Source organism: Haliaeetus albicilla, chromosome 10 (assembly GCF_947461875.1).
Source record: "Haliaeetus albicilla chromosome 10, bHalAlb1.1, whole genome shotgun sequence".
Lineage (NCBI taxonomy): Eukaryota > Metazoa > Chordata > Aves > Accipitriformes > Accipitridae > Haliaeetus > Haliaeetus albicilla.
This window is the reverse complement of record NC_091492.1, coordinates 31,549,676-31,577,339: the sequence shown is the minus strand read 5'-3', so window position 1 is coordinate 31,577,339 and position 27,664 is coordinate 31,549,676. Positions and strand designations below refer to the sequence as shown.

The following is a 27,664-nucleotide window of genomic DNA, read 5'->3' as shown; positions in this document are numbered from 1 at the left end:
TCACCCCGACTCCTCCCGGCGGCAATCGGCCCGGGAAGCGGCGAGAGCGGAGCCGCAGCTCCCGCAGCCCGCTGAGGCGAGGCGAGGCGAGGCGAGGCGCGGCTGCCGCGGGCATGCGCGGAGCCTCCCCCGGCCCGCCCGGCGCCTGCCATTGGCCCCGAGCGGCGGGGCGGTGGTGGCGGGCAGGCCGCGCCCGCCCTCTCGCCGCCGCCGCCGCCGCCGCCGCCGTCGCTCCCCTCACGCCGCCCGGCCAAGTTTAAACACCCTCCCCCCCACACACGCCCCCATCCCTGCCCCGCCGAGCTCAGCCCGACTTCGCGGGAGTTGCGGCCCGGGTGAGGGGGACGCCGGGTGAGGAGGGGTCGGCTGCCGGAGGGGCCGCCCCGCGAGGAGAGCGCCCCGCCGCCGCCTATGAGGGCGCCGCGGGGCCGGGCGAGCCATGGACGGCGGCGGCGGCGGGGCGCCGCCCGCCCTGGAGAAGAACGCGGCGGAGCTGACGGTCATGGACGTCTACGATATCGCCTCGGCCGTGGGGCAGGAGTTTGAGCGGGTGATCGATCAGCACGGCTGCGAGGCCATCGCCCGCCTCATGCCCAAGGTGGTGCGGGTGCTGGAGATCCTGGAGGTGCTGGTGAGCCGCAACCACATCAACCCCGAGATGGAGGAGCTGCGCCTGGAGCTCGACCGCCTGCGTCTGGAGAGGATGGACCGCATCGAGAAGGAGCGGAAGCATCAGAAGGTGCGGGCGGGGGCCGGGGGGGGGGGACGCGGCGGGGCAGGGCTGCTCCCGCCTGCCGCAGCCGGCCGGGGGGAGAGCCGGGCCCCGGCCCCTCCGCCGCCGCCGTTTCCCCCCCCCCCCTTGCCCTGCCCCGCGCAGCCGCTGGGGAAAACAAAGCGGGAGTCTGGGGTGCGGGCCGGGGTGTCGCGGAGCCGGTGGGGAGCGGGCGGGGCACGCGTGTGGGTACGGCCGGGGCAGGCTCACGGGCTCTGCGCGGATGCTGCCGTAGCGTCGCTGTGGGTTTGGGTGTGTTGTTGTGTTGGTTTTGTGGGTTTTTTTTTTCTTTCCCTCCTGGAAGTTTCCTTCCTCCTTCCCTTTCTCCACCCCTTCCCTGGTCACTGCGTTTCCTTCCCCTTGTGTCTACCCGATTAGGACTCCCGTTCTATCCCCTCTCCTGATGAGAGGATAGTGCTGCTTCCTGCTAGGCCAGGAAAGGTCACTGACAATAATACACTTTTCTCTCCAGAACTGTGAATGATTTAGCAGTCTAGTTTTCCTGGCACACTCGTCGGGTAGGCAAGTCATAGGAGAGAGATGGAGGACCAAGTGATTTCAGGGCAGTGTTAGAGCTGAAGAGTAGGGAAGAGCACTCCCCCAGCTTCCTGCTCCATCCTCTGATGGTAAGATCTTGTCCCTTGGCTTGATCTGAGGTGATCATAGTGTTCCCTGATCCCGCTCCTGTAAAAGCCCAAGGTAGAGATCATTTCCCGTATCCTGTTACCCTCATGTGGCAGGACAGCATGAGCTGCTCCGCTTACTGCAGTGGAAGCGGCAGATCTACTCTTTAAACTGTCCAGATAACTGATTTAAAGAAACAGTTCTTCTAGTAAGTGACTGTGCTAAATCATCACTGCTGCCCCATGCCGTTCCTGCTTGCACACGCAGATTCAGAATAAAAAGGAGACGGGGAATTTCTGGAAGAGAGACCTCAAACTTCAAGTGTTGGCTTTAATTTAAATAAATTCAAGTTTTATGTTTTAAAATGAGTCAGCTAGGGGATTTCTGCTTAGCATATGAAAAATCCAGGATAAGTCCTGCAACATTTTGCAGCAGAAGTCTCAGGGCAGTGTCTCTGAAAAGGATGGTAGAAGATCTTTAATGTATAAAGCCCTAGTAAGTCTCCAGAGTATGAAGAAGGTCTAGAGAATAGATAAAAGTACGTGTACCAAACCTGTGCCTTTGCCCTTCTAACAGATCTGACTTAGAGGCAAGTGGGTGGTCTGTTGTGCTGGTCCCATACTGTGTCTGGGCCCTCTGCTAGAATCAAATTAGCTCTTCCTGAGCCCTAGCTGCCAAAAGTTTTTTTGAGGGCATGTCACCTCTGCGAAGAAGTGACTCATGGCAACTCTCCCCATTGATTTCACAGAGACCACTGTATTGCCAGTGGTCAACAGTAATTCTTTATCTTGGATATTTACAAAATGCTGTGTGGTGAAGTGGATACTGAACTGGGCCCAGTAGCAACACCCATCATCATTGTACAAGTTGATGATCTGTGTTGATGCTTCTGAAGTTCATATATGTCTTAAAAAGTTTCCTAAACATGTCAACTGCATAACACTGTACTTGCCAGATGTCAACTGATCCCCTGCCAGTTAACCATCTCTACTCTGCCAGCTTCGCTAATAGTCATGAAATGGCTCATGGAGTGTTCAGACAGTCCAGACAAAACTTTGGTGGAAATGTATTTTAACAGGGAAAATAACATGCATGATACATACATTTTTTTTTTAATCGAGTTGATTCCCAGTGCACCGAGTCCCTATAGAACAGTAGTGTCACATCATCTGTGTTCCAGTGTGAGGGTTTGAAGACTAACTCTTTCACAGGACAGGTACTGGTAAGCAGAAAAAGCCAGAGACTGAGAAATAGTTGTGACCCAAAAGCCTCCAAAACCCAATCCAGACAAGCTTTTAGTGGTCCTTGCAAGCATCAGTTTATGAGATTTTAGTACTTAAAATCTTTAGTCGTTAATCTGTTTTGCAGAAACCTGGCTTAGTACTGCCTGGAGTTTCCTGAGCTGGCCCATAGATCTGCCTCCTTTGTCTGATACTTCTTCTAATGAGGGTTCAGAAGTTAATTTCTGCTCCATTTCATTGGGCTCTTCAATAGCAATAAATAAGAAAGTTTGCCCAGGCAAACCTTAATATAGTTGTGTGTTTACAGTGTGGTCACACATAAATGATATAAGTTTAGATAGTTCGGGGGTTTGTGTGTGTTCTATTTTGTTTTTATCAGTGTGCTTATAACTGGTGAATGTGCTGTTTTATTATCTAAACTAGGTCAGCACATTATTTTAGCTACAGAGTTGTAATATGCAGCATCAGTGTAAATACTCTAGGTATTGGGCAATATAAAGTTTCATTACAGATTTGCTTTTCTCTCAAGATAAAGAGTTTCAAGTAAAAGAGAGGCAATTAATGAAATTTTCTTTACTTCTTACATCTGTGTATCCATTTGTCATATAGTGTTTTCTGCAAAACTTTCAGTAAGCATTATAAAATGACAGCAATGCAGTAATAAATGCTGAAATGAAATGGCATTTGGACAGTCAATAGCAACATGATTTGCCATTATCAGAGCATACATTCAAAGCAGAAAGCTATCCTTTAATCTCTCAGCAGAGCTTATTTTAGCCTAGAGCTGTGCTTGGCAGGGTTGTTGTCTGAATGTGTTTTGTTGTTAGGTAGGAAAGGGGCATGCTGGATGAATGTAAAAGTCAGCAAGTGACTCAGCCTGGCACCAGTGATTTGTGTGCAGCTTTTTTTGTTTGAAGCACATACATGAAAATGGAGCAGAGAATGCCCCCCACTGCAGAAGTATGATTTATGGCAAAGGCTTTTGGAACAAGTAAAGCTCTAAATACAACTGTTTTTCCTTGAGGACTTTATACTTTTTGTCCTAATTTGACCTTTGCAAGGATTGGTGACAGCTGCTTTTGACACACAGTGCCCTGACAAATGGGAGTTGTTGTTTTGACTGGTCTCACTGCCACTAACATAGATGCCACTCAAGACATTCCATATAGAGCAATTTACATAAGAAGCAGCACAGTTTTGTCTTGTGTTTACCATGTGGACTATGGGGTTTGGGTTTGCTGCACAGTATCATGCAATCATTATTTTACACTTGTGTTTCATAACAGAAATTTAGACTAGAGATGCTAGTCTTTCAAAATGAGCATGCCTAACTAACACTGACTCCCCTCGCCCATGCTGTGTGATGTTTCTGGGGCATTTATAACAGCCTTCATGGCTGCTTCCTGGGATGCAGAGGTAATTCTTGCTCATGTTTGGTTATCTTGTCTAACACAGCAGTCCCCTTAATCTGGTCCTCACAGCAAAATGGGGCATAAGGAGCCATCCTTTGGGTAACTTGCATGTCAAAAATGTTTGCATCAGGAATTGTCTCCTCATGTATTTACATTCAGCACGTAGCAAGAGGAGACTTCAGCAGTTGGTTTCTTGATGCTGGCATTAGAAAAGTAGATGTCTCCGAAGAAATTCAAAGTAATCTCATTTAATTGTTTTCTATAAGAATCATAGTGGGATTGTTACTAGTCTGATCTGTAAATAGTCCAGTCAAAGACTCTTAACATGTTTAAAAATATAAATGTGTTGTCCTGGTCTACCCTTTAGGAATTAGAACTGGTGGAGGATGTCTGGAGAGGGGAAGCACAGGACCTTCTTACCCAAATTGCACAGCTGCAGGAGGAGAATAAACAACTGATGACAAACTTGTCTCACAAAGACATTAATTTCACAGAAGAGGAATTTCAGAAGCATGAAGGCAAGTTTGATACTTCAAATTCAGTACTTGCTTTTGTTATAAAAAGCAATACTTATAAAAAAAATTTGACTGGATATTCTGGCTTTTTTCCTAAAAATTAATGCAGGTCTGCATTATGGGGATTTGGGTTCGTTTTTTGTTTGGTTAGGTTTTTTTTACCTGAATAGAAAAATCTCTGAATACATGATGACACTGAAGACATGATAAGAGGTTGGGGTAGGAGGGGAAAAAAGCCTGAACAACTTTTTGTTTGGCTGAGAAGCCTCTCTGAAAGTAAAGTCTGGCTTCATTTTTTGGTCTATCACTTTTTTTTTCTTTTTAGTTCTCATTTTGCAAAAACAGCATTCTTAAGCCCTGCTCATGTTTTCTAATACAAACAGAATAGCAATGTTTATTTCACACCATTATGCACAAAAATAAGTGCAACTGTTGATCTATTCAGGATAACTGCAGCAGTTTGTAAAGCAGCAAATCAAGATTTCTTTGTCTGAATTATATCAGTCTACCATATGGAGTTGTTCTAGGAGAACATCATGATATTCTCCTAGAATAGGAGAGACTGGTTTTACTTGGTTTACCTGCCTTTAGGGTTCCCTCACTTCTTTGGGACTTACAGCCAATTTAGAATAAGTGAAGAGATTTATAATCCAGGGAGCGGATGAATCCTAAAGAGTTGAAACAACCAATTTGCGGGCAACTTCTTTCTTGAGGCAGAATGAAGTTCAAGACATGAGATTCCGACTTGGAAGTACAGGTAGATTTCACTACAGCAACTGAAACAATTGCCATCCTCAGCTCTCGCCCACGGCTCAGCAAATAGCTCTTTTCCAAGAGCACAGGCAGATGAACAGATGTCTATTTGCTCCACAGTTCATAGCACGTCATTTGAGGCTGCTAGATACCAAGTCCATTTCATGATACTTGCTGGGGTTTAAGCTGAGGAGTTGGGGGGGGGGGGGGGGAAAAGTCTGTGCAACTTTGGGGATGAGGCAGCCTTGAGCTGAGAGATGGAGCAGACTAACGGCGTCACTCCAGCAGCAAAACCTGCCTGTGATGGTGAGTCAGTCTGGAAGTGGGTGGATCTCTGAACTATTTGTCCATGGACAGGACTCTGATCCACTGCTTCAAGCCACAGCTCCACTTTCACAGTAGGTTCTGATCATCAGTAAAGTTATGGCTCCCTCAAAAGGCTAACATCCTGTGTGTAGCATGCAAAGTCACTGGCCAATCTGAAAACCAGACCACACAGCTGAGCCATTGCAGCTCTCCCGCAAAGCATTAGGAACAAAGGGATATCCTTTTCCAGACACTGGAGGTTGGGATTAAATGAAGACTTGCTGTAGGTAGATGAAACTGTCCAACACTGCAGAAGTTGCACTTGCTTTCTGCCAGAGGCTGAGTACTGCTTACTTGCCCTGGAGAGGAGTATGATGAAATCTTCAAAAAGTAAAAATTGTTAAACCTCTCAAGATCACTTTTTTTTAAAACAAATAAACACTTTCAATTTAGGAGTCAATTAATGGCAAAGAAGTAGCTCAACATCAGCCTTACAAACTCCATGCAAAATTTCACAATGGCAGTGATGAGTCACGGACCATGAAGACTATGACATCTTGTTATAAAGAACCGTCTTCCCCTTTGTTTTCTCTTCTTTCTATTTTTTTTTTCTTCCAGTGGGTATCTAGCTCACTGCAGCTCATGTGCTTGTATTTAAATATAGCCATACTCTTCACATTCAGCTAGCCAAGCAAATGCCAGGCATGCTTTTCATGTTATTTTTACTGTGTCTACCGAAGTATAATAACACAAACAAAACCCATAAACCCATTCCAGAGATCAGATTTTGGGATCACTGATATTCATTGGCCAAAGCAATCAGTTTAAGTCAAATCACATTCATTTATAGCAACCCCATCTTATTACTGGGACCTATTATATCAAACCCAACTGTTTTCCTTTTAGGAAATTTTTTCATTAGCAAATGGCATAGATTTGTCTCAAATGACTTGTTTGGCTAGTGCCAAAAAGCAGTCATGATGCTTTTTTTTTCAGTCTTCATCATTTGATCTGATACATGTAGAGTGTACAGAGGCAGGTTTTCAAGCTAAACGCTTTGTTAGCTGGACTAACTTTGACCAGACTCCAGCCTTCATATCTCAACATGATTTAGTATTGTGATCATGTCTCCCCTTAGTGGCTAGCCCCTGGGATTAACAGCTTGCTGCTTACTCATCAGACAGTTAAAGGGGTTATTTTTAGCACAGGCAACAGAGGCCAGTGATTTGAGTGTGCAAGACTTTGAGATTCAATCCTTGCCAATTAATAAGTTGCATCAGAGTTCACAGAGCCTCACTTTAGCATAATGAAGGTTTTTATGACAGAGGCAGGGGCAATCCTATCTGAACAGGAGAGTTCTGCACAGAGGGCACCTGCTGAGAGTCTGAGCAGAGCAGGGTTCATGTGAAAGGACATGTGGCAGAAGAGAGAATACACAGGGGTTAAAGATGAGTCTGCAATATCCATTAATGCTACTCCTCCCAGGCTCAAACTGAGCACTACTTGATGGTGCTGACTGATTGGAATATCCTAGCAAAATGCCACAAGCAAACTTGACCCAACGTGTGTCAAACAGGACGAGCAGGCTGCTGTTTCACTGCAGCAAGGGGAGCTGCTGTCTCAGACTGGCTGTGGTAACATAGACAAGCAGCAGGATGTCAACAGTTGTGTGAACCTCTTGTGCTAGGCTGCTGAGGAACCTACAATTCCCTTTCAAAAGTGGAGGCAAACTGCTATTCTAAGTATTTTGGTAGTGGTATAGTGCCACAGGCCCTGACTGGCACTTTGGCCTGTTGCGATGGATGTTCTATAAACACAGCGGTACACAGGTCCCTAAACAAAAACGTAGAGGATGTTCTGGGGTTTTTTTCCTTCTTTTTTTTTTTCTTTTTTTTTTCCCCAGCTGCTTTCCTTTGTCTTGCTTGAACAATCCTATGATCACAGCAATCCACAGGAAGCTGCTCATAGGATGTACCTAGGGAAGCTGGCTGGGTGTGCCATTTAAGATCTTGCAGTTATTAGAGTTTGAATCATTTAGAGATAATTACTTTACATTTAGGGCACTTAGTGATTTCCCTTTCCTCTTCCCCAGTGCCTGAGGAAATGGAAGAAGATGTGAGTGTTTCATAAACACTTCCCACCTTTCCTTTCCCGTCCTCTTGAAATAAAATGATAATGTAGTGATCTGTGCACACAGCTGAAGTCTTTCAGGTTCACTAAATGTTAGGGAGAAAAATAAGCACAGTGGGAGGAAAAACAGTCAGCACTGAAATGGTACTTATTCTTTAAATAGAACCTGCTATCTAGAGATCTCAAAGCATCTCACAAGTACTAATGAATATAGCTGCACTCACTATTCCTAGCTTCTACTGGGATGAAACCACCTGTCTAAAGTTTCACTGCAATCCCTCTGTACTTCAAGGCAAAGTTTTGAATTTTTTTGGTTTTAAAAACAGCTGATGTTTTAGGCCCCAGCCCTGAGACTGGCTGCAGAGTGTGGATCCGGGAACCTGTAGTGAGTTTGTGGATACAGTGGTGTATCAGACCTGTGTTGTGATAGGAAAGTGTGGATCTTCTAGAATAGTTAAGTAGCAGTATGTGTCAGTGTCTGCTTGTCCTCCCTGGTGGGTATGAGCTGTTATCACTGTGAAGAATTAAAATTATTTTGCAAAGAACTAGAACCTAGAGCAGAGGTGATAAGGACCAGGGTCCAGAAATAGAGCAGGCAAACTTACCACAGAATTAAAAAAGAGGAGAATGTAATACTAGAATGTGAACACCATATCACTCTCAGCTCTTTTCTGGGGTTTGACAGGAGCACGTCCTCTGAACCAAATTCCTGGCCAGCCATGATCACTAGTCCTTTTCCCAGCAGAACAGTTACTTGTTCTCTGCTGTACCATAGCTCTGGGAGACTCTACGTCCTTTACCAATGAGGGATCGGAGCTGCTGTTCCCTCTGTTTGCAGTAGTACGGTTTTTATGCCTGCATGGGAACCCACAGCTGCTGCGGGAGTGCACATCCACCAAGAGTTACTCCCTTTAGCTCTCTCTGTCTCTCTCTCGTTTGTCTTGCTCTACTGTATTATCCATCAAACTGTAGATGATCTGTAAGCTGGAGTCCTAAAGGCATGCAGCCTACATTCTCTTATGGGAACAACTTTGGATTTCTGTGATGAGGGAAGAACATAACCAGAAAGTCTGAGCTGTTGTTAGAAAATAGAGACTTGACAGCTGGATACATTTGATGTGTATGCAGCATATTTCTGATGTGGGATGTGGGAACTGCTTTAATACATTAAAAAGGAAGTGGCTTTCTAGCCACCCCACAGGGGTGACTGAATTATTGCCACTTGCAGCTCATAAATGGAGGAAGCTGAGGACCCAAGTAACTGAGTACTTTGCCAAAGGTATTAGAACAAGACAGCAGTAGACCCTGGATTTGAGCTCCTGCTTGGACTAGACTTTGGCCAGAGCAGCCACACACTGCCCTGGTCACAGGCTTTCATCTTCAAGCTGTCCTCTGGGTTGTTGTGCAACGTGATTTTATGCGATAGTTGAGGACCATCAAACTGCATGTCTCTGCATGTTATCATGAAAAGTTAGTGTCGTACATCCATCATTTCATCAAGTTAAATCGTCTAGTCTGTGTTTGCTCTGAAGAGCCTGTCACTGTAGTGCCAGGAGTTCTCGATTATCTCTGTAATGGTAATGGAAGAATACTTCCTATTTTATGATTTATGACATTTCCTAATGATTCGCTGGTCAGATTTCAAGTTAATCTAATCCTTTATTTATTTTCAAACAGGATCAGTGTTGGATTCTTGGCAATGTTCCAAATATCTTTCACAAGTGAAATGCCATGTAGTATTTTTTTTGTGCAGTACAGTTATTCTAAATAAGAATTATCAAACAATAGGATGGGGAAAGGGTTGCAAAACATGAGGAGAAAATATGTGACCATAATTCAGACTAAATTTCTGTTCTGGATTCAGGGTGGGCGTACCCTCTGGAGGTCCTGCTTCATCTCCCTTTCACCCAACACAAAACTGGGTTTCAACATAAAATCATTCTAGTCCAGTGCACCTCAGCTGGTTTGGATCTAGATGCAATCCACAACAGCAACATTTTGTTTAGATCTTGCTGAGGATCCAGACCATCTTTTTTACAATTTTCACAGGGTCTTGGCCAGCTGATTCTACAGATTATCACACAGGTAACGAAGCTTCCTGGTGCGTAGTGTGAACACTAATGTAAAACTACTGAGGCAGCAAGAAGTGGCAGTGTCACTCCACTGTTATAGATGTTTCTGAGGACTGTCAGTTCCTTTTTTAAGAAGTTTGTGCAGTGGCTTTATGGAGTGGATTGTGTCATCTATTTTCCCTGTTACTCTTGAGGTGACCTTTAAAGCATCTTCTAATAGCTTCTCTGTAATTCTACCAGCAGGCAACTTCCAGAGTCTTTACCTAAATATTTCTCACTCTTATTGTTTTCAGTCTTAGCAGCTCCTGATTGTCCTTACTTTGTTTTCTGTGTCTTTTTTTAACCAGGAATGTCAGAGAGAGAGCGGCAAGTCATGAAGAAGCTGAAGGAAGTGGTAGATAAACAGAGGGATGAAATCAGAGCAAAGGACCGGGAACTTGGACTTAAAAATGAGGATGTAGAGGCTGTAAGTGGCTCTTAGTCTTCCTGTTTCTCTTCTTTCTCACCCATACTTCCATAGCCTGGTTTCAAGTTTTAAGTTAATGTAGAATCTGTAAGCAATGCCAGATTATTAGTCCAGTAACTGAAGTGTTCTGCATAACTTTGGAGTGTCCAAAATGATTAGGCAGTCTTCAGTGCAGACAGACAACCTCTGCTGCATTCAGAAGGACCAGACACACTCGGAATGTGACTGGAAAACAGTGTAACAAGAGAGGAAGATGGGTGAAGGACAGGTTGTTGTGTTTGTTTCCTTAAAGACCTAATACCTCTCCCCTTTCATGGTAGCTTTCTCTGGCTTCTTGAATCTCTCTCTGCTTTGGCAGTGCAAACTTCCTCAGCAACCCCCCCATGCCTCACTCCACCCAGAGATCCCTGCTGTGGGTGAGCGGGCTACTGTATATTTTATATATATTCTCTGCAGAGATTGGCAGCAGGGCCTCCACACATGCAGTCTCACAGCAGGGATGCAATGTGGATTACCTCTTTGCAAGGGGGTAGGAGGAAGGGGCCTGACCCCAGCCTAGCCCAGATCACTTACTTTTGCCAGCAGTGAACAGAAGCTCACTGAGAGGATGGGTGGCCCTGGGGACCACAGCACAAGAGATCCGGGTTTAGTGTCAGATGAATCACAGACTCCACTGTGACTTTGGGAATCACATGATGTCTTGGTTCTTTCTGTGTCGGGAGGAATGACCTCCTTACCCATATTTCACTTCCCATTCTCCTGCTGCCTCATCTCCTTGGGTCATGGGACTTTTCTGGTGCTACTGAGGGCCATACCTAGATGATCTCTGCTCTACCCAAGTGCCTCTGGCAGGTGCTGTGGCCTTTCAAAATGGTGCTGTCCATATGATGCCCAGCAGGTCACATCCTGCCTTATGAGAGAGCTTAAGAGCTCAAAGCAAAGTACTTATAAATTGAATACTAAGGATTCCTCTGTCTTGTCTTTCTTCAACTCTGGGTTAAGATTTGATTCGGAATCCCATAAGCCACCCTATCCTTGAACTTTGCTTTTTTGAAACATAGTATCAGAAGTGATGGATTTGGTTTTAGCTGAAGAATTCGCTGTGCTAGGGGAAAAATGCCTCTTTACTCTAGAAACCAATTAAACTTTGGTGACTGCAACTGTAGTAGATAATTAGATATTCAAAAAACTAATCTGGGGGTAAGGAGGGGGAAGAATTTTCTTTAACATAATGTTTGTGACTTGGCCGTCATGGCTGATGGCTGAATGGATGCTGACCTATCGGATCAATGTTTTGCAGCTTCAGCAGCAGCAGAACAGGTTAATGAAAATTAACCATGACCTACGACACCGGATCACCGTTGTTGAGGCTCAGGGGAAGGCACTGATTGAGCAGAAGGTGGAGTTAGAAGCATATCTGCAAACCAAGGAGCAGGAGATGGGCAACTTGCGAGCAGAACTGGGGAAACTGAGAGAAAAACTGCAGGGTGAGGACAGCCAAGATGGGGAGGAAGTAAAGGTAAGATGCATTTTAAATCACCTTTTAAACAGCCTTTTAAAAAGCTATAGACTTCATACCAAGTACCTCTTTGGTAAATGTGATTGATACACGTCAGAGGCAATGGTGGGACTTGAGGGACAGCATGTTGTGTTCAGGTGTGACATACAGAGAGCAACATCACTCATTGCACTGTGACAGGAAAGGCCCCATTGGGGTGAATGATGACCCAGTGGAACAGTCCCCTTCTTCCTAAAGGAGGGAACTGGTCTCACAGAAGGCAGAGTGGCAGCACAAGTTAGCAGTGGGATGTCTGCATTAGAGAACAGCTCTTGCCTTAGACTTGGCTACCCATCGTACATCCTAGGGAGTGTAACCTTTGGGTCATGCACTAGGCTGCAGAATCTGCCAGATATCAGAACAAATCATTGCTTCAAAAGAGAGTGTTCTATTAAAACCATCATGAAGCAATCCAAAATCTCTGGAGTATCAGCTGTTAGTTTGTATTGGAGGCAGATAGTGTTTTGGTAGTGCTGTATTAGTATGTTTGGCTTTGTTTTGTTTGTACGCATCAATCCCTTCCCCCAGAGGAAAACAAACTGATCCCTGTCCTGATTTAACCCCAGGCAGCAACCAAGCACCACGCAGCCGCTCACTCACTTCTCTCCCTCCGCAGTGGGATGGGGGAGAGTATCGGGGGGGGGGGGGGGGGGAGTAAACCTCATGGGTTGAGATAAGAACAGTTTAACAGAACAGAAAGGAAGAAAATAATAATGATAATAATAACAGTAGTAAAATGAAAATAAGAAGAAGAAGAAGAAAAAAAGAATTGGAATACACAAAACAAGTGATGCACAATGCAATTGCTTACCACTCACCAACCGATGCCCAGTTAGTTCCCGAGCAGCAATCCCCCCCCCAGGCCAGCTCCCCCCAGTTTATATACTGGACATGACATCACATGGTATGGAATACCCCTTTGGCCAGTTTGGTTCAGCTGTCCTGGCTGTGTCCCCTCCCAATTTCTTGTGCCCCTCCAGCCTTCTTGCTGGCTGGGCATAAGAAGCTGAAAAATCCTTGACTTGGTATAAACACTGCTTAGCAACAACTGCAAACATCAGTGTGTTATCAACATTCTTCTCATACTAAATGCAAAACATAACACTATACCAGCTACTAGAAAGAAAATTAACTCTATTCCAGCTGAAACCAGGACATCCCTTAAACAGTCTGGGTTTCCCAAAAGATAAACAGCTGACAAGTTAAGCAGCAAGCTTAAGCCTTGCTGAATATGCAAATGTGTAAGCCCTAATGGGTCGCAAAGGTGCAGTGCACTATGATAGTGGTGGCATGTGAACCATAGTAGAAAAGAAATTGTGTCAGAAGGGGTCCCAGAGGCGATGCAGAGCTCGGCACACTTGGTCCTCACAGTGCTTACAGCACTTTTGATCTGTCAGGACTAAGCTGGTCTTTTGCTACCAAATCAACATATAAATAGTTGAAGGCACCTTTTAGGGGAACCAGCTTTGGCTTTATTTCTGCTTTCGCTTCCTATTAGAATTTGTGCAGTGAAGTGTTACTAGCAAATGAAAAGCAAATGTTACTGCTTACATACTCAAGTACTTGCAGGAACAAGCAAAGTGACAATCTGCAAATTGACTTGGTGTTGAGATCAGAGCAGATGCAAACTTAAGGAGAGCTTCCTGAGAAAAAGATGCATCTCTGATCTGTTGTATCCCTCAGTCTTCTTTATGGTTCCTATAATTTTTCTTTGTGAATGTGACACTAATTCTGTCTTACTAAAGCAAATGTGCTGTATTTCCCTTTCCTAACGCTGCTCTGAATGAAGAGTACAAAATAGGATAAGGGCTATCATGATATGAAAGAACTTAGAGGAGCACTGTCATATAGATGTGTTTGGCTGGGTGCGTTGGTAAGAGCTCCAGTACCAAGCAGCATTGTAAATGCCTGATAGACCGCAGCAGGGAGTGAAACATCCAATTCACTTGTAGTAGGTGGGAATATACATCAAGAAGCAGAGGCAAAGGCTGATGGGGTACCCTGGTCCTCCCTGGAATGTGACAGCCAGTGTTGTGTTAACATGTCACGGCTGATTTGGGCAAGCATTGTATTAATAATGAAAAGGATGATTTCACTGCTGTTAATTCAGCCAGGACACCCAGCTTTGTAAATGGGGCTGTGGAGCCTAGGCCTAGAGCCAGCAGGAGTGAAAGTGTCTTCAGTCTCTGGAGAGAAAGGATGCATTCTTTACCTCTCTCTAACTTATCAGTTCGTGGCAATGGTGCCTCTTCTAATTAGAGCCGTTCCCCGCTCTCTCTGCCAGGATGATGGTTAGACAGGGATTGCAGTGGGAAGCAGAAAGCTAGAATAGCTGCATGCTCTGGAATGGACATTGCTTGTTGGCTTCAGTCAAGTACATTTGCATTGGCTACAGGCTGCTCAGTCTTTGCTGATTAGAGCTAAATCTAGGAAAAACAGCTTATTTGGGCAAAAGTGCATGACAAATACACAACCAAAAGAAGAGACATCAGCTCATACCCTAATCTAGAGGGGTGAAGAAGAGGAAAAGCGTTTGGGTAATTTCCTTTGAACCTCTTGTTAGGTTGCATCAATCTTTATTTATTGTATTCTCTGTAAAGAAATGCATTTGGATGAATGGGGTGAATCAAACAAATGGACAAGTGAGCATTGCTCTGCTGCTTTGTCTTTGCAGGACAAGGGCTGCAATCCCTGCTGTAGAAATTGATATTGCATCAACCTTAACCCAGCCAAGTTTAACCTGAAATCATATATCAATAAATAGCGAAACTGTTTCATAAACACGTGAGCTCAAAAGAGGGTAGGATCAGGCTTACAAAAAATGGACTCTATTTAAGAATTTCAGTACTTAGCTCCTCAAATTTCCAGCTTGTATCCCAGTGAGATGTCTCTGCAACACAGTAGCTCTGAGACTCTGATCTCTGCATCCTACTAGGAGGATGAGCGGCTGACCGGGCTGCTAGTATCTCTGATTTCATGTGCTGGCCTTTAGTCAGTCCTTGCAAAAAGCATCACATTTCAAATGTACTTTGCTACATTTCAAATGTACTTTGCTGGAACAGAGTGCCCTGCATTTATTTGTATTGTTAGAAATCCTACAGACCTGTAAAGGCTTGTAGCTGCTTTTCAGCACCTTGATTCTGAGTACCTTTCCCAGAAACTTGTGATTTCTCATTAACTGGTCCTCAGTTCTGTGCAGCCACTGAGTGGAACAACAGTAGAGGATGTGAACGATGGTATTCTGTGTGCTGTGTTTATACAGACCACATTTTCACAAGCAGTTAGGGGCAAGTAGTTCTGTGCAAGTGCTAGAGTCTATCTGTGTGACAGGAAGCAGCCCCACAGGCCTGGGAATCCATCCATGTGCCTAGAGTGCAAGTTCTGGCTTGCTGGGAGCCACAGAAAGTGAGTGTTGGGAGATAAAATTCCTCCAAGCTTCCAGTGAGCTCTTCTCAGAGGAAAAGAAGAGACAAGGGTACACATGTATAAGGCCTCATCTAGCATTCATCTGCAGTTTTCTTCCACTTTGTAGCTAGATCCTGGTGCTAACACTAATCCTGCTTTTTAAATAAAGGCATCAAGGGGATATAAACTTAAACTTCCACTTACTGTGTTTACATCCAAAGGAGCCTTCTCTTAGTGGGAGGAGCTGGGAGGAACTGTCATGATCTTTGCTATGCAGTTTTTTCAGCGTTTATGTAAAAGGCTGATGTTTGATTTACCCCATTTGTTAAAAGTATGAATTCCTTAAACTGACTTGTTTGTCAAAAATTGGACTATACATTTTCAGTGGACTTTCTGTCAGTCTGGATTCTGCAGAAATTTCTCCACAAGACTTACCACCTATTAGGTGGCTCAGGTTGGACCCTGCGTTCAGGCCTGCTAGAAACAATTGGTGTTTGTTTGTTTTCCCAAACATGTAACTCTGTGAGAGATCCCTGTCAGCACAGGGCTTTGATTGTAGGTCACAACACTTAGGTTTTCCTCATTTGCAAGCGTCCTCTGAACACCAGGTGAAGAGAGGTAAAATAGAGCTCAGATCATCTTTCAGAGGCCTGCCATGGTCTCACCAGTCCTGTGTGTGTCATCAGTCTGCCTGTGCCCAGGAAAGAACAAAGTGATCAGATCACTGAGCTGTTCTTTCTGACAGTCTTTAACATGAAAAACAAATTCCTTCTACATTTTTTTCCTCTTAAAATTTGCTGTGTTTCTCTTGAAAGAGGATTTAATAGTGCTGAAAGGAAAAGGTTGGGAACTAGACTGATAAATACTTTAAACTCCTCAGATATGCACTCACACAGTGAATTTAAAGCCCACATTTTACTTCCTAGACAGAACCAAACAATGATGACTGCCTCTCGGAGTCAGAAAAGATGGCAATGGACTTAAAAGATCCAAATCGTCCAAGATTCACCTTGCAGGAGCTCCGGGATGTCCTTCATGAGAGGAATGAATTGAAATCTAAAGTGTTTTTACTTCAGGAGGAGCTTTTATATTACAAAAGGTAGGTTAGGTCTCTTCTGTTGCATGCTATACACAGAGAAGCCATAGGGCAGGTCTAGAAACAATGAATGTGCTCTTAAATAGTGTCCAACAAGTTTTTATTTCTGCAAAGGCTTTAAGTAGAGATTGCAAGCATACAGCTTTAGTTTGAATCTAGTTCCTCAAAATTGGGAGAAACTATGTCCTTCCCTAACTCCCAGGTTCCCCTTGAATGTTAGAAAGATTACAAACATTTAATACTTTTGAACTTCAAAAAATGAGGATAAGAGTGGGCCTAAAATGAAAATTCTAGAGCTTTTATTCAATAAATTCCTTTTCTCTCTCCTTGTCACAATGGGAAGAAAATATTGAAAGGAGACCCAGTTCTAGGTGCTGTTCCTTGGTTGACAGAAAAATCTCCCGTTGATTTCAGTGAGCTTGGAACAGATCTTTTTGCATTTCTTCATCAACAGTACTACCTCAGATTGAATTTTACAACTGAAAGCACTTCCGTGGCTCGGGAGGAGCACACTAATTATCTTTTTTTCTTACAAGTGAGGAAACGGAAGAAGAAACTAGATCCCCTCAACCTATGCCCATAATTCAGTCAAAACCCTCAACTCAGCCTGAATCTGGAATCAAACGACTGTAAGTAGCGTATTTTCTAAGGATACTGGATATAGTCTGCAAATACTAAATGTTTCTTAAGGGTAGGACAATTTTAAAGAATTTTTAAATTACGATAACTACATCCCTAACCTATATGGGAGAGGCATTGAAGGAACACTTGACAGGTATCATGAAACAGCAGTTGGATTTGGCCAAAACTGCCTAGATCTGGGACAACTTTCAGTCCCAGATTATTTCCTGTGGTACATTCTGCTCCCTACATGCAGAGAGCAGTAGGGAGTCCAACAGTACTCCATGTGCTTGTGTTTAGAGGCCAGACTGGTGTGCCCAAGAAGCCCACTCCAGTTCTGATGTTTCCTTCTTAAGTACACTATTCAGGCTAACCAAAAGAGCATGTGTTGCAATGTTTTATTATAACTAGTATGAGCTGATGAGCTTTTAAACACAGACACCTGATCTTCCTAGAGAATTTTCTTGTCTGGGCCACACAGTCATACTCCAAAGGGAGGTGCTACTAATGGTGGTCTTATACAGAGCACCGCTCAGCCTGTCCTGTGTGCTCAAAACTGAAGTCAGTGCCGGATCTCAGTGTGCAAGGATTGTAGGAACAACGCTCCTGTTCAACTGCAAGTCCCAGTTCCTTAACACACAGATCCTAAGTTGGTGGAGTGTCGGAAACCCCAGGCCCTCAGGTCATGCTCGGAAGACATGTAAGGAGTGTTGTGCACAAGTAAAGCCAGCTGTAGACCTGTAGCAGTTGGATGTGGAGAGCAAGGTTTTCCCGTGACCTCACTGTGCCTGTTTCCCTGTTGACCTAAGCCTTTAGAGCCTGACTTGCACTATGTGTACAGCACAAAAACCTTTTGTTTACTGAAGAAATTTGCTGCTGGAGAGGATGCCAGCTTTCTTGGCTATAAAGAACCCCACGTTCTTCTGGTGAAGTATTTAATGTTGCTGTCTGAAACCTAAGCTTACTGTCAGAGGTGTGCATTTACTAGTATATGACTTATTTATAAAATCACAGTGTTAGCCAATCCATTTATCTGTTGAAACTCCTTCCTTGTATATTTATTTATTTCAAATTAAGTCTTGTAAACTTATAGCGAGTCTTTGGATGTTTGTGATACTGGAAGCTTAACTTTTTTTTAACTGCATAAATGATTTAGGAACAGTCATTTGTTTCCACATAAAAAGCTCTTCCATCCTCTCCCGGTGTCCATAGCCTTCAGTCCTTGTTTAATAATACCAGCAGCCCTGTGAGAGTAAGTTCCTTTGGAAGATCTGGACTGATCCAAAACACCATAAAGTCAGGAGGGCACTTCTGATTATTTTCAGTAGACTCCAGCTTCTCTCTGTGATGCTTTGTTTGCTGAGAGAACCCTTCCTCTCACATGACTAGAAAATACACTTTGAGTTTGGACTTAAGTTTTCATTCTGCAACTGTGATGATAATAATAATACTTTGTCTCACAAGATCTCCACTGTAAAGCTTCTCTTTTATTTTAGTACTTTTTAATGCTTATCCCGTTGTGGGGGATGGCTGGTTTCAGCTTACGCAGTTTATGTTGATTGCAGTTTCCATGCTTGATTTATGAAGGAAAGGCAGCATAAAAATGTAAATAGATGTAAGACAGAATACATGCTGACAAGGTATTAGCTTTGACTCTGCCTTCTGCATACATGCGTAAGCAATGCAGGGACCCATGGCAGGAGGCACATAAGTGTTTTCAACCAGTTATCTCAGTGCTTTCTTCCTCTCAGTTAATTTTTTAGGGAAAACTTGTTGACTATTCAATCAGTGCACATTTTCAGACATCTATCCAATCTTTCTGTTTCTCAGAATCTGTGTTAAATTCATATAACTAAAACCACACAGAATAAAACATAAAATCATGTTGGTTTGGACCCTTTCAGAAAAGGCAAGAGTCCTCTTCTGCCAGACAGTGGAAGCATGTATTGAACCTGCTGTCAAGATGAAATTACTTTCTTTGGCTTTCATGCTCTGTCCCCAGGTTTCTTTCTGCTCTCTCTTCATTTAGTCGTCATACTAAATAAAGGGAGATAAAACTGTCTACTTAAGTAACCTGAAGGATGGTGATAGTTTTCAGGTTTGTCTTATTATTGCAGCCTGTCTGGATAGGATTTGTCTAGAGTGGGTTTATTTTCTTTCCCCCCTACTCTCTGTGTGTGTTGTCAACAGTCTACTTGTAGATGGGCTTTAAAAAGACAGGAAATTTCACTGCTGGGAAAAACAAAGAACCCAAGTGTAGCAGCTGTTCTGCCCTGTTATAGCACCCTTCCTGCCCCACCTGCAGTCCCTGCCTGCTGCAAGCTGTCTCCAGAACTCCCTTCTCCCTCTCCCAGGCAGGATGCTGTCAGCACCTCGCTATATGGCTACCTGGGTAACACACTGGCACATAAACTCTGCCTACCTAATGATGTGCTGAAAACTTGTAATGCTGATATCTGTGTGCAGAGTGCCTTTACAAATGAAAGTAGGGTTGCTTTTCCCTTTGTTTCAGACTTTTCCTCCTGATTAAACAAAAAGCTGAAGTACAAAAATAGGAGACACTGTTGCTATCCTCTCGAGAGAAGTTTTATGCTTGCCTGTGTGATGTGCCCTTTTTTTCTTGACCATGCAGTGTCTCGGGGAATGAGACATATATATATATATATATATGTAGCCTGTACCATCTAAGATGTGCTCGGGTGATTCTGTGTTGCATCCCCATAAAGAAAGGAAAGCAGAAGTTACAGAAATCAACATTTTTTCACTCCCAGGGTTTGCACGTTTGTGGGGCAAACTCCGAGTTCTGATCTCAGACTGATTGATTTCTACATTTGTCTCTACCACATCACATGTCAGAGTTTTGATGAAAAAATGTAACCAGGAGGCTTTACTGAGGAAGAAGAGTACAAGGATTAAAAATGCTCCCTCTGTTTTGAGCAGAAAACGCCCTTTTGTTTTCTTTTTAAGGATACGTGCTTGTTTGTCACTGATGTAATGCCTGAAACAGCCATAAGTTTTCCTATTCTTGCAGTCTACAAAAGCTGATGTGTCTGTCTCATTTCTGCAGCTCATGGACCATACCACAATGCGTAAAAACAGAAGTCCTAGCTACTGCTAATGATACAACAATGTTTGCTTGTTTGTTTTCATTTTTAATCTAAGAATACCAGTTAGAGTGACTGTGTTGGGGAGAGCTGCATTTGGTCACAAGTGAAATGTCTCTCATGATTTCAACTTAATCTTTAATTGACATTAGTCCACAGTTCAAAAAAATATTTGGCACAAGGGAGAACCTCTGAGGAGAATCCTTAGAAAAACAGAGGGTATTCCAGGTATGGATGAAGGTGTGTTGGCAGGTTTGTGTGGGGCTGGCTGGGCATAGAGCACCAAGCCAGTGTGCTCTTTCAACCTCTTAAGTTGCATGAGTTGTATAATGTGTAGCAAAAGTGCTGAACTCTTACAAAGAAACAGTCTTGCTGCTAGCCTCCTAGAAAGTGTTTCTGCTAGAGTAGTTGCAAGGTTTCAATTAAGTATTTAGCTGCCTGCACTTGGCATCTTTCTGCATGTGAAGCAATGCAGGTTCTTTTGGAACAGATACATAGGCCCTTTAACCAAATAGCTTGCATAGGAAGTTATTTCAAGATTTCACCGGCGATACTGTTTTTTAACTTGAAACTATCAACTATAACATTTGTAAAATTTTTAACTGTGATGCTGGTCCTGTCTAACCCTGTTTTACGTGCAAATATCCAGTATTCACAGCAGAGTCCTGTTTTGTATGCCTTAACATACACCTTCATCCTTCATTTCATTATGTATGTGCCTGTTTGTCTCTTGGGAAGAAAAATGTGCACTCTGCTCTGCATTGCTAGAGGTGGTAATACCTTGATGAAATCCAACCCAGATTGCAGGCTGCCTCACAACAGAAAAGTGGTATCTTTTAGAAATTCAAAAGCAATTTAAACTGTTACAATGACTGTTTTTTCTAAATAAGAGTTTTTCACTGAGGAGAGCTGTCTTGGGTGATGCAGATCCACCTCTCCCTGTAACATGTCCTGTGTGGTAATTCAAAGTAACCCCGTGTATCATGTTTGCTTCTTTTCTTTTTAATGGAATGCTTTTTCTTTCCCTTGCTCCAGTCTTACCTCTTCTGTGTCTGTACTTTCCTGACCAGGATCTTTACAGCCATAATGCCCATGGTAGCAGCTGGATTGATTCCAGACGATCCCACATTGCAGCCAATAAGAAGACTTGTGTCCCTTGTAGGAATTTTTTTTTAAATGTTTGGTACCGTGGTTTCCTTTTGCATGACCCTGTGTTAACATGCACTGCTGGTTGCATTCTCATCGGCTGCCTGTGGGATCACAGAAGAACAAAGTGCCAATCAGAATGACCAGTCAGTACACAGCTCATTGTAGTCCTCCATGCTCATCCTCAAGTATTGACATTTTATCACCTTTTACCTTAATGGTACCATGCTAAACCAATCATTACTCCTTAGAAAATTGTTGCAATATGCAATTTTAACTCTGTTAATTTTGCTTACTAAGCGTGCCTATTCACAATTCACACCAATGCTTTTTAAGAAACCCATGTCATTCTAATGACATGTTACAAATCAGTTAGATTTAGAGAATGTAATGGCTGATATCTACATTTTCAGTGTTAATTATAGGCTGTTGCTTCCATGTCTTTCTATCTATGCGCTGTATATTTTGTCTCTAATTATGTATCTTGGAATAGAGTATACACTCTGGATAATCCATTCTATCATCCTATTCTTGGCTGTCCCTGGAAGATGTACTGATAATTGTTAATGCAAAGTCTCTTTGCATTAGAACTGCTCCTTTAGTGATCTTTATATTTACAGCAGCAACACAGTATTTAAATTCCCTTCCTCTCCATACAGACGTGCTTTTTCCAAACATCCTCCATGAGAGTTTTCTAGGCATAATAACAATTTTAATTGTTTCAGAGGGAATTAAAAAAGCTTAATCCTTCTGCTCCATGTAGAGATTTTATGAACATATTTTTCTCTTACTTAATTTCATTATAAAGTGAAAAATTACTGAACTTTGACATTTGAAATTTACTGCATAAATACAGCAGTGCTTTGTGTGGACTTCAAGATACTAAGCCTGACCATGCAAGACCAAACATGCTCAGCAAAAAGCTTCAGTGGCTAGACAGTTCTTTTATCAGCTGGAATTGGATCTGTCCCTGAAAAGACATAGCATATGTGTGTGAATTTCTGAGCTCCTGTGATGAAGGTGGTAGAAAAGTATGAGGCTAATTAAGTACAAAAGACTTATTTCACTATTACGGCTGCACATTTGAAGCCAGGAAATGCAAAAGTTCAGGTCCTGCTAGCAACGTTAGTTATCTGGCATTGCACTTGTGTAGCTTTTTATATCACTTTCTAGTTAAGAAATAATTATTCTTAATATTCTTGATATTCTTAATAATTATCATCATGCTTACCTGCACATATAGGATATTTTTTCAGGAAAGCTGCCTTAAACTTCATCTGACACTCAAATACAGCCTCCTATGTGACTAGAGACATCGAAGGCAGAACTCCCTGGTCTGCACAAGGCGGCTTGGACAGTTGGGATCATGGTACTGAGGGGAGACTTAAGGGCGTGTGGGTGGAGGAAGAACGCCAAGGATGGTGGGGCGTGGACATAGGGTCAGGTTTATGCCCTGACAAATATTCCGTCACCTGTCAAAGTTGAGTTTATATTTGCATAGTCTCTTACTGTAGCAGCATTTAGCAATTCCCGTCCTGGATCAGAACTGCATTATGCTTGATACTGCGCAAGCAAAGCAATATTTACCTCCTAAAGTGCACCATTAAAACCAAAAGGGTATGCAGCCAATTCAAACTTTTGGTAGCTGGAACCACAACTTTTGCATTTCTCAGCAGACCTAAACACTGCACTAACACCTCTTGTACTGAACTCATGACAAACACTGAATTTGCCTAATCAAATAACTTCATCCTATACAAATAAAATGATACTAAGGATTTTTCCAACTGTATTTTTTTAGCTCTGTTGTCAGCTGGCAATTTGTTGTTGTATTAAATGGCTGTTGGTTCATGTACGTCATTATCTTAGAGCACCCAAGCTGTGTGACAGGAAATGACGTGCACACTTGTGTGTCTTTGTTCAGAGCCTTCATCCTGCAAACTCCTGTGCACATATGTGCATTTATTCATTTATTTTTGCAGGAATCAAGTCTATCTCTCAAAGTCTGTACACTTGGAAAAAATGTGGAGGCTTATTTTCTTATCTTTAGAATTTCCTTGCTGACACCCTTAAAAACATTCTCTGTTTCTGCTTTATGGTAAATTATAGATTTAATGCCAAAGATACCACTTTACTTACGCCAAGAAACTAACCTGTATTGTGTCGCTTCTTTATCTCAGGGCTGGGGAAGGGGGAATATACATCTAAAATGATACTTGCACCTTGTAGAGTCAACAGCATTTAGAGCTTACTTGAAGCTTCCATAGCCAAACTGCTTGAGATTGCAATGGCTTCATCTCTAATAACATTTTGACATGCACTCCCATCAGGCTTCACTGCCTTGATTTTTGCAGATGCAAACAGATTTTTTTGCTCTGTGTTTTGTTGTGCTGTGTATCGTGTCGGGTGTTTGAAGTGTTTTCAAGATGGTAAACAGTGTTCTTTCTTTTCCCTCCCCTCCCTTACTCCTCCCTTCCCGGAAGGTTTAGTTTCTTCTCTCGTGATAAGAAACGTATGCAGGCATCACAGAAAAATGTCCACTTCCAGGATACTTTTGGAGAATGGTCACATTCAAATAAAGATGACTTCTACACCGAACAAGGACAAGAAGCCCTGCAGCACCTGTGACTAAAACCTTGAGGTGTTCGGTTTACCGCAGTAGATCTCAACAGTCTAGTAACAAGAAGCTTCTGTAAAAAAATCCGGCAGCTCATCACTTTTATTTGCCTTGCACACCTCAGTGGTTGTTTCAGATGTACTCTTCAAAAGGGATCCCTCACTGTTTACTTGGTGATTGTTTGCTGAAAACAGAATCCAAGCTTTGTAGTAACGGTTGCTGATACCCTGGGGCATCGAAGCTTCTAGATGACTTGTTTTGTGCTGAATAACAAGTCTATGGTCTTGTTCATGCATTAACTACAGTAACACAAGCTTCTTTAAACCAAAAAAAGGACCTGTGCCATTATTAGGAGTTTGTTTGCAGTGTACAATATCTAGTGGCAAAGACTCTTTTACCCTGTTTGTTAACACTATCGGTTGTTTTGCTTTTTATTCCTGTAAGAATTTTTTCAAGAGGGATACGACAGCTGGCCGCTCTCCATGGCAGGTCGTAGCACTGCTGTGTCCTGTCAAGTTCAGCTGGCATCTGCGTTTTGCAGAGTAACCACTTGGAAATCCACCCGATACAAACTGATGAACTGGAGTAGCCTTGAGAGGGATAGTGAGTGTACATTTCCCTTGCTGCTTATAGTGCCTAAAGCATGAAGAAACCGATGTATGAGGTGAGCGTGCCTTGCATTTTGCCATGAGTTCTGTAGTATTAATGGAAAACAAACTGCTTACAAGGAGGAATTCTAACACTTTAATTTTTTCCTTCTTACCAGGGACGTCCCCCTAGATTAGCACACAGCTGCTGTAAAGGAATTAGGTCTCTTTCCCACAGACAGGTTTTTAATTAAGTCACACTCCACTTTTCTGCCTAACTTCAGATTGAAACACATCCTCAACTAGCTGACATGAACTATTTCAACTGACTTAGAGACGACACCAACTCAAAATGTTTTCTCTGACTAGTCTAAACACTACTTAGGCAGAGCAGATGAATTCTGTATGTGCAGGCTGCTCCACTCGTGTTGGTTGATGTTTGGGTAGCCTGCAGTTGCAGGGGCTTAACTTGCCAGCAAAAGCCCAGCACAGCTGAACTGCCAGGAGGTGGGATTTAGATCTGCTTTGCAATTGAGCTTGTGGCACCCTTGGGTCTGACTGAGATTGTACTCACAAAAACCATGACACTAAAGCCCCACGCAGTGTAACTGTTGCGTACAGTCCTGTGTCAGTGCGCACCCTGCCTCTGCACCACACACTCCACGAAGGCACCTAGGCAGGCGGCGGAGGGTGAGCGCATCCATGGCTCCTTGCGAGGGAGGTGCTGAGGTCTTTCTGTGAATTTGGCTGTGTGCTAGGAGAGTCCGCGCTGGAGCACCGTGCTGCTGGTGAGGAGCATCTAGTTACGACAAGGCTGTAGGCAACTTCTGCACATGTAGCTTAGTGCAGGGGGCTGTGAGCTGCTGTTGGCACCTTACCCCCAGCAACTACATCTGGTCAGTGTAAAGCCTCTTCTCAGGAGTAGCACTAAGAGGAAAAAATAATGCTCAGGCTGGGTAACACTCCCAACTACTCCAGGTACTGAATGTAGGAGGAAGGCTTGAAGAACTCCTGAATGACAGCAAGCAAGAGGGTTTAGTGCAGGCCAGTTTTTAATGCAGGGTAATCAAAGACTCTGGATTCTTTAATGTGTATGGGCAGCAAATGGTTTTTAGCCCATCTAGAGTGAAACTGCCGGGAAACTGTTTTTGCAGTGGTGGGCTTAATCCTACTCTGCTTCTGACTGTAACTGTGCTACATTTTGAACACGGACCTTCCATGTGTTCTAGGTAGAGAAAGTGTTTACTGTGCCTCCCTGGTGTCGTTGCAGTTCAGGGCAGGGCGGAAATGTGGCCTTATATGAAAGACATCTGCATCTGAAATAGTAACGGTAGTGTCTGATGCTAGTATTAGGCAGATATGCATTTGCCTGGTTACGTTTTGGTAACATATCTTAAGTTTTATGCTTACAGAAAGCTGTATCCATAAAACAGCAGCACTTCCCCCCTTGTGTGAAAAGCAATTCTTAAATTGGGGGAGTATCTTAATTTAATGACACTTAAGTTGCTAAGATCTCAATTTCGCTTCCATGTTAGGAAAAAAAAGAGTACACTACAGTTATATCAGGCAGTTAAAGTAAATTGTGAATGATGCCTGTTGAGCCTCTCCCTAGCATAGTTTACAGTCGTTCGGCACATTTAGAAGAGATGCAGTGATTGGAAACAATGCAAGAATGCAGCGGATGCATGGCCTGAATAAGCACATCATTTTTTAAATCAGCTGAGAGCAACGAACTGGGATAACAGAAATACAGAGTCTGAACTGTTTTCCCACAGCACCTAAGCTGGTGTATTACAAAGGACGTCTCCTGGCCTAGTGCACGCAAAGCTTGTCCCGTACACCAGAGCCCAGTGCACTATTGTCGGGTCAAATCTGCAGCCAATTTCAAACAATGGCACTAAGCAGTACAACCTTCCCCCGCTCATCTCTGTAGCCCATTACCTCAAAAATCTAATTAGTCACTCCTGACCTGCTAGCATTAACCACTTCACTCCTCGTTCTCATGTTTGAAATTCTGAGTTTACACACTCCCAAGTGCCATCAGAAAGGATGGCGTATAGGGAGGAGTATGTAAAGATTTAAAGATCTGTCGTGTATTGTTTCTCAATATTCAAGTAAAATCTGCTTTTAGAAAAGGGGCCAGGATGTTGTCAGGTAAGGGGCATAATAATCCTGTCTGCAAAGTGCAGGATCACTGAAGTTTTTTTTGTTGGGGTTTTTTTTTTTTTGGTTGGGCAGTAAATCATTTTAACAGTTTAATAAATATTTCTGAAAAACAAGTATTTCTGCAAGACTTGTGTCCTTTTTTTTGTGGAAAGTTAATACCATCTCTTCTTGGGGATGCAGCATATAGGTCTGTCTTCTTTCCCCTGAAAAAGGCTCATATAACTCTTCATGGAAATAAAGGCTTAAACTGGGCAAGGTTTAAGATAGGGCAATTCAAAGGCTAACAAAAAAAAAATGGAGTTTAAAATACATTAGCAAATATTTAGGAACAGCTTATGATGACAAAGAATGCCACAGAGCCTTTTCTAGAAAGCACTGTAAGCTCCTCAACAGAATATGTGTCTCTGTATAGGCATATCCTGGCTCTGAAAAAAAGATGCTTTGCCCTTTGTTTTCCTCAATTCAGCTACAACCAGCAGCGAGCCCAGTTTCCAGAATGGGATTTAAACCCTGTGCAGGCAGGACTTTGCTCACAGAGAGGAGGAGAGGACAGAGCGGGTGCAGCTGCAACCACATTTAACCGTGACACCGTCCTCCAGCGATTGTCCATAGATTGATCAGGAACATTAGGTGTTTTCTGACCTGCTTACTGCTCTGTAGTGTGCATTCCTCTAATACAAAGGAATGAATTACATCCTCCCATGATGTAAAAAATAGATTTGTTGTTATGTGCTTCTCTCTCACCTCGCAGAACTAGTTAAGGACACGGTATTACTAAAGATCTCACCTGTCCCAGTGTCGTCAAGAAAATAAAGTAATTTCCCATCAGCTTCTGTTTTGGGGTGTGGTTTTCAAAAGCTTAGTTTGTTGCTATTCCATTACTATTTCTTCAACAAGTGACTCTTTCATAAAGAGCATCTGTCTCACTAAATGAGTGTGGACATCTGGCACATAAATAATTAAATACAAAGCTCTCTCCTGAACCCTACTCCAGGCAGCCAGATGGGTGTCAAACAAGGTATGCACTCAATTTCAGTGGGATGCCCGTACATATAGTGCAATTCTTACAGCAT

At 43.2% G+C, this 27,664-nt stretch overlaps 1 protein-coding gene across 7 annotated transcripts; it reads left to right on the top strand.

Annotated features, from left to right (window-relative positions):
- The first annotated feature begins 214 nt into the window (after nucleotides 1-214).
- Nucleotides 215-26,707, top strand: RILPL1 (Rab interacting lysosomal protein like 1). 7 transcript variants are annotated; one of them, XM_069794829.1, is made up of 8 exons: nucleotides 215-739; nucleotides 4,417-4,567; nucleotides 10,173-10,291; nucleotides 11,592-11,810; nucleotides 16,181-16,353; nucleotides 16,887-16,979; nucleotides 21,146-21,233; nucleotides 23,204-23,679. In XM_069794829.1, the coding sequence occupies exons 1-8, from the start codon at nucleotides 440-442 to the stop codon at nucleotides 23,321-23,323; spliced, it is 1,263 nt and encodes a 420-aa protein (XP_069650930.1). In that variant the 5' UTR covers nucleotides 215-439; the 3' UTR covers nucleotides 23,324-23,679. The 7 variants fall into 7 exon arrangements, with proteins under 7 accessions (XP_069650930.1, XP_069650925.1, XP_069650926.1 ...); XM_069794824.1 differs by lacking the exon at nucleotides 23,204-23,679 and adding an exon at nucleotides 23,705-26,707 and having other exon boundaries at nucleotides 218-739; XM_069794826.1 differs by lacking the exons at nucleotides 21,146-21,233; nucleotides 23,204-23,679 and adding exons at nucleotides 20,228-20,303; nucleotides 23,705-23,843 and having other exon boundaries at nucleotides 219-739.
- Nucleotides 26,708-27,664: the final 957 nt, after the last annotated feature.

Coding starts and splice junctions, on each gene's coding strand:
- RILPL1 (XM_069794829.1), top strand. CDS start 440: ATGGACGGCGGCGGCGGCGGGGCGCCGCCCGCCCTGGAGAAGAACGCG. Junction 4,568..10,172: donor GGAATTTCAGAAGCATGAAG/GCAAGTTTGATA, acceptor TTTTTTAACCAG/GAATGTCAGAGAGAGAGCGG. Junction 11,811..16,180: donor AAGATGGGGAGGAAGTAAAG/GTAAGATGCATT, acceptor TTTACTTCCTAG/ACAGAACCAAACAATGATGA.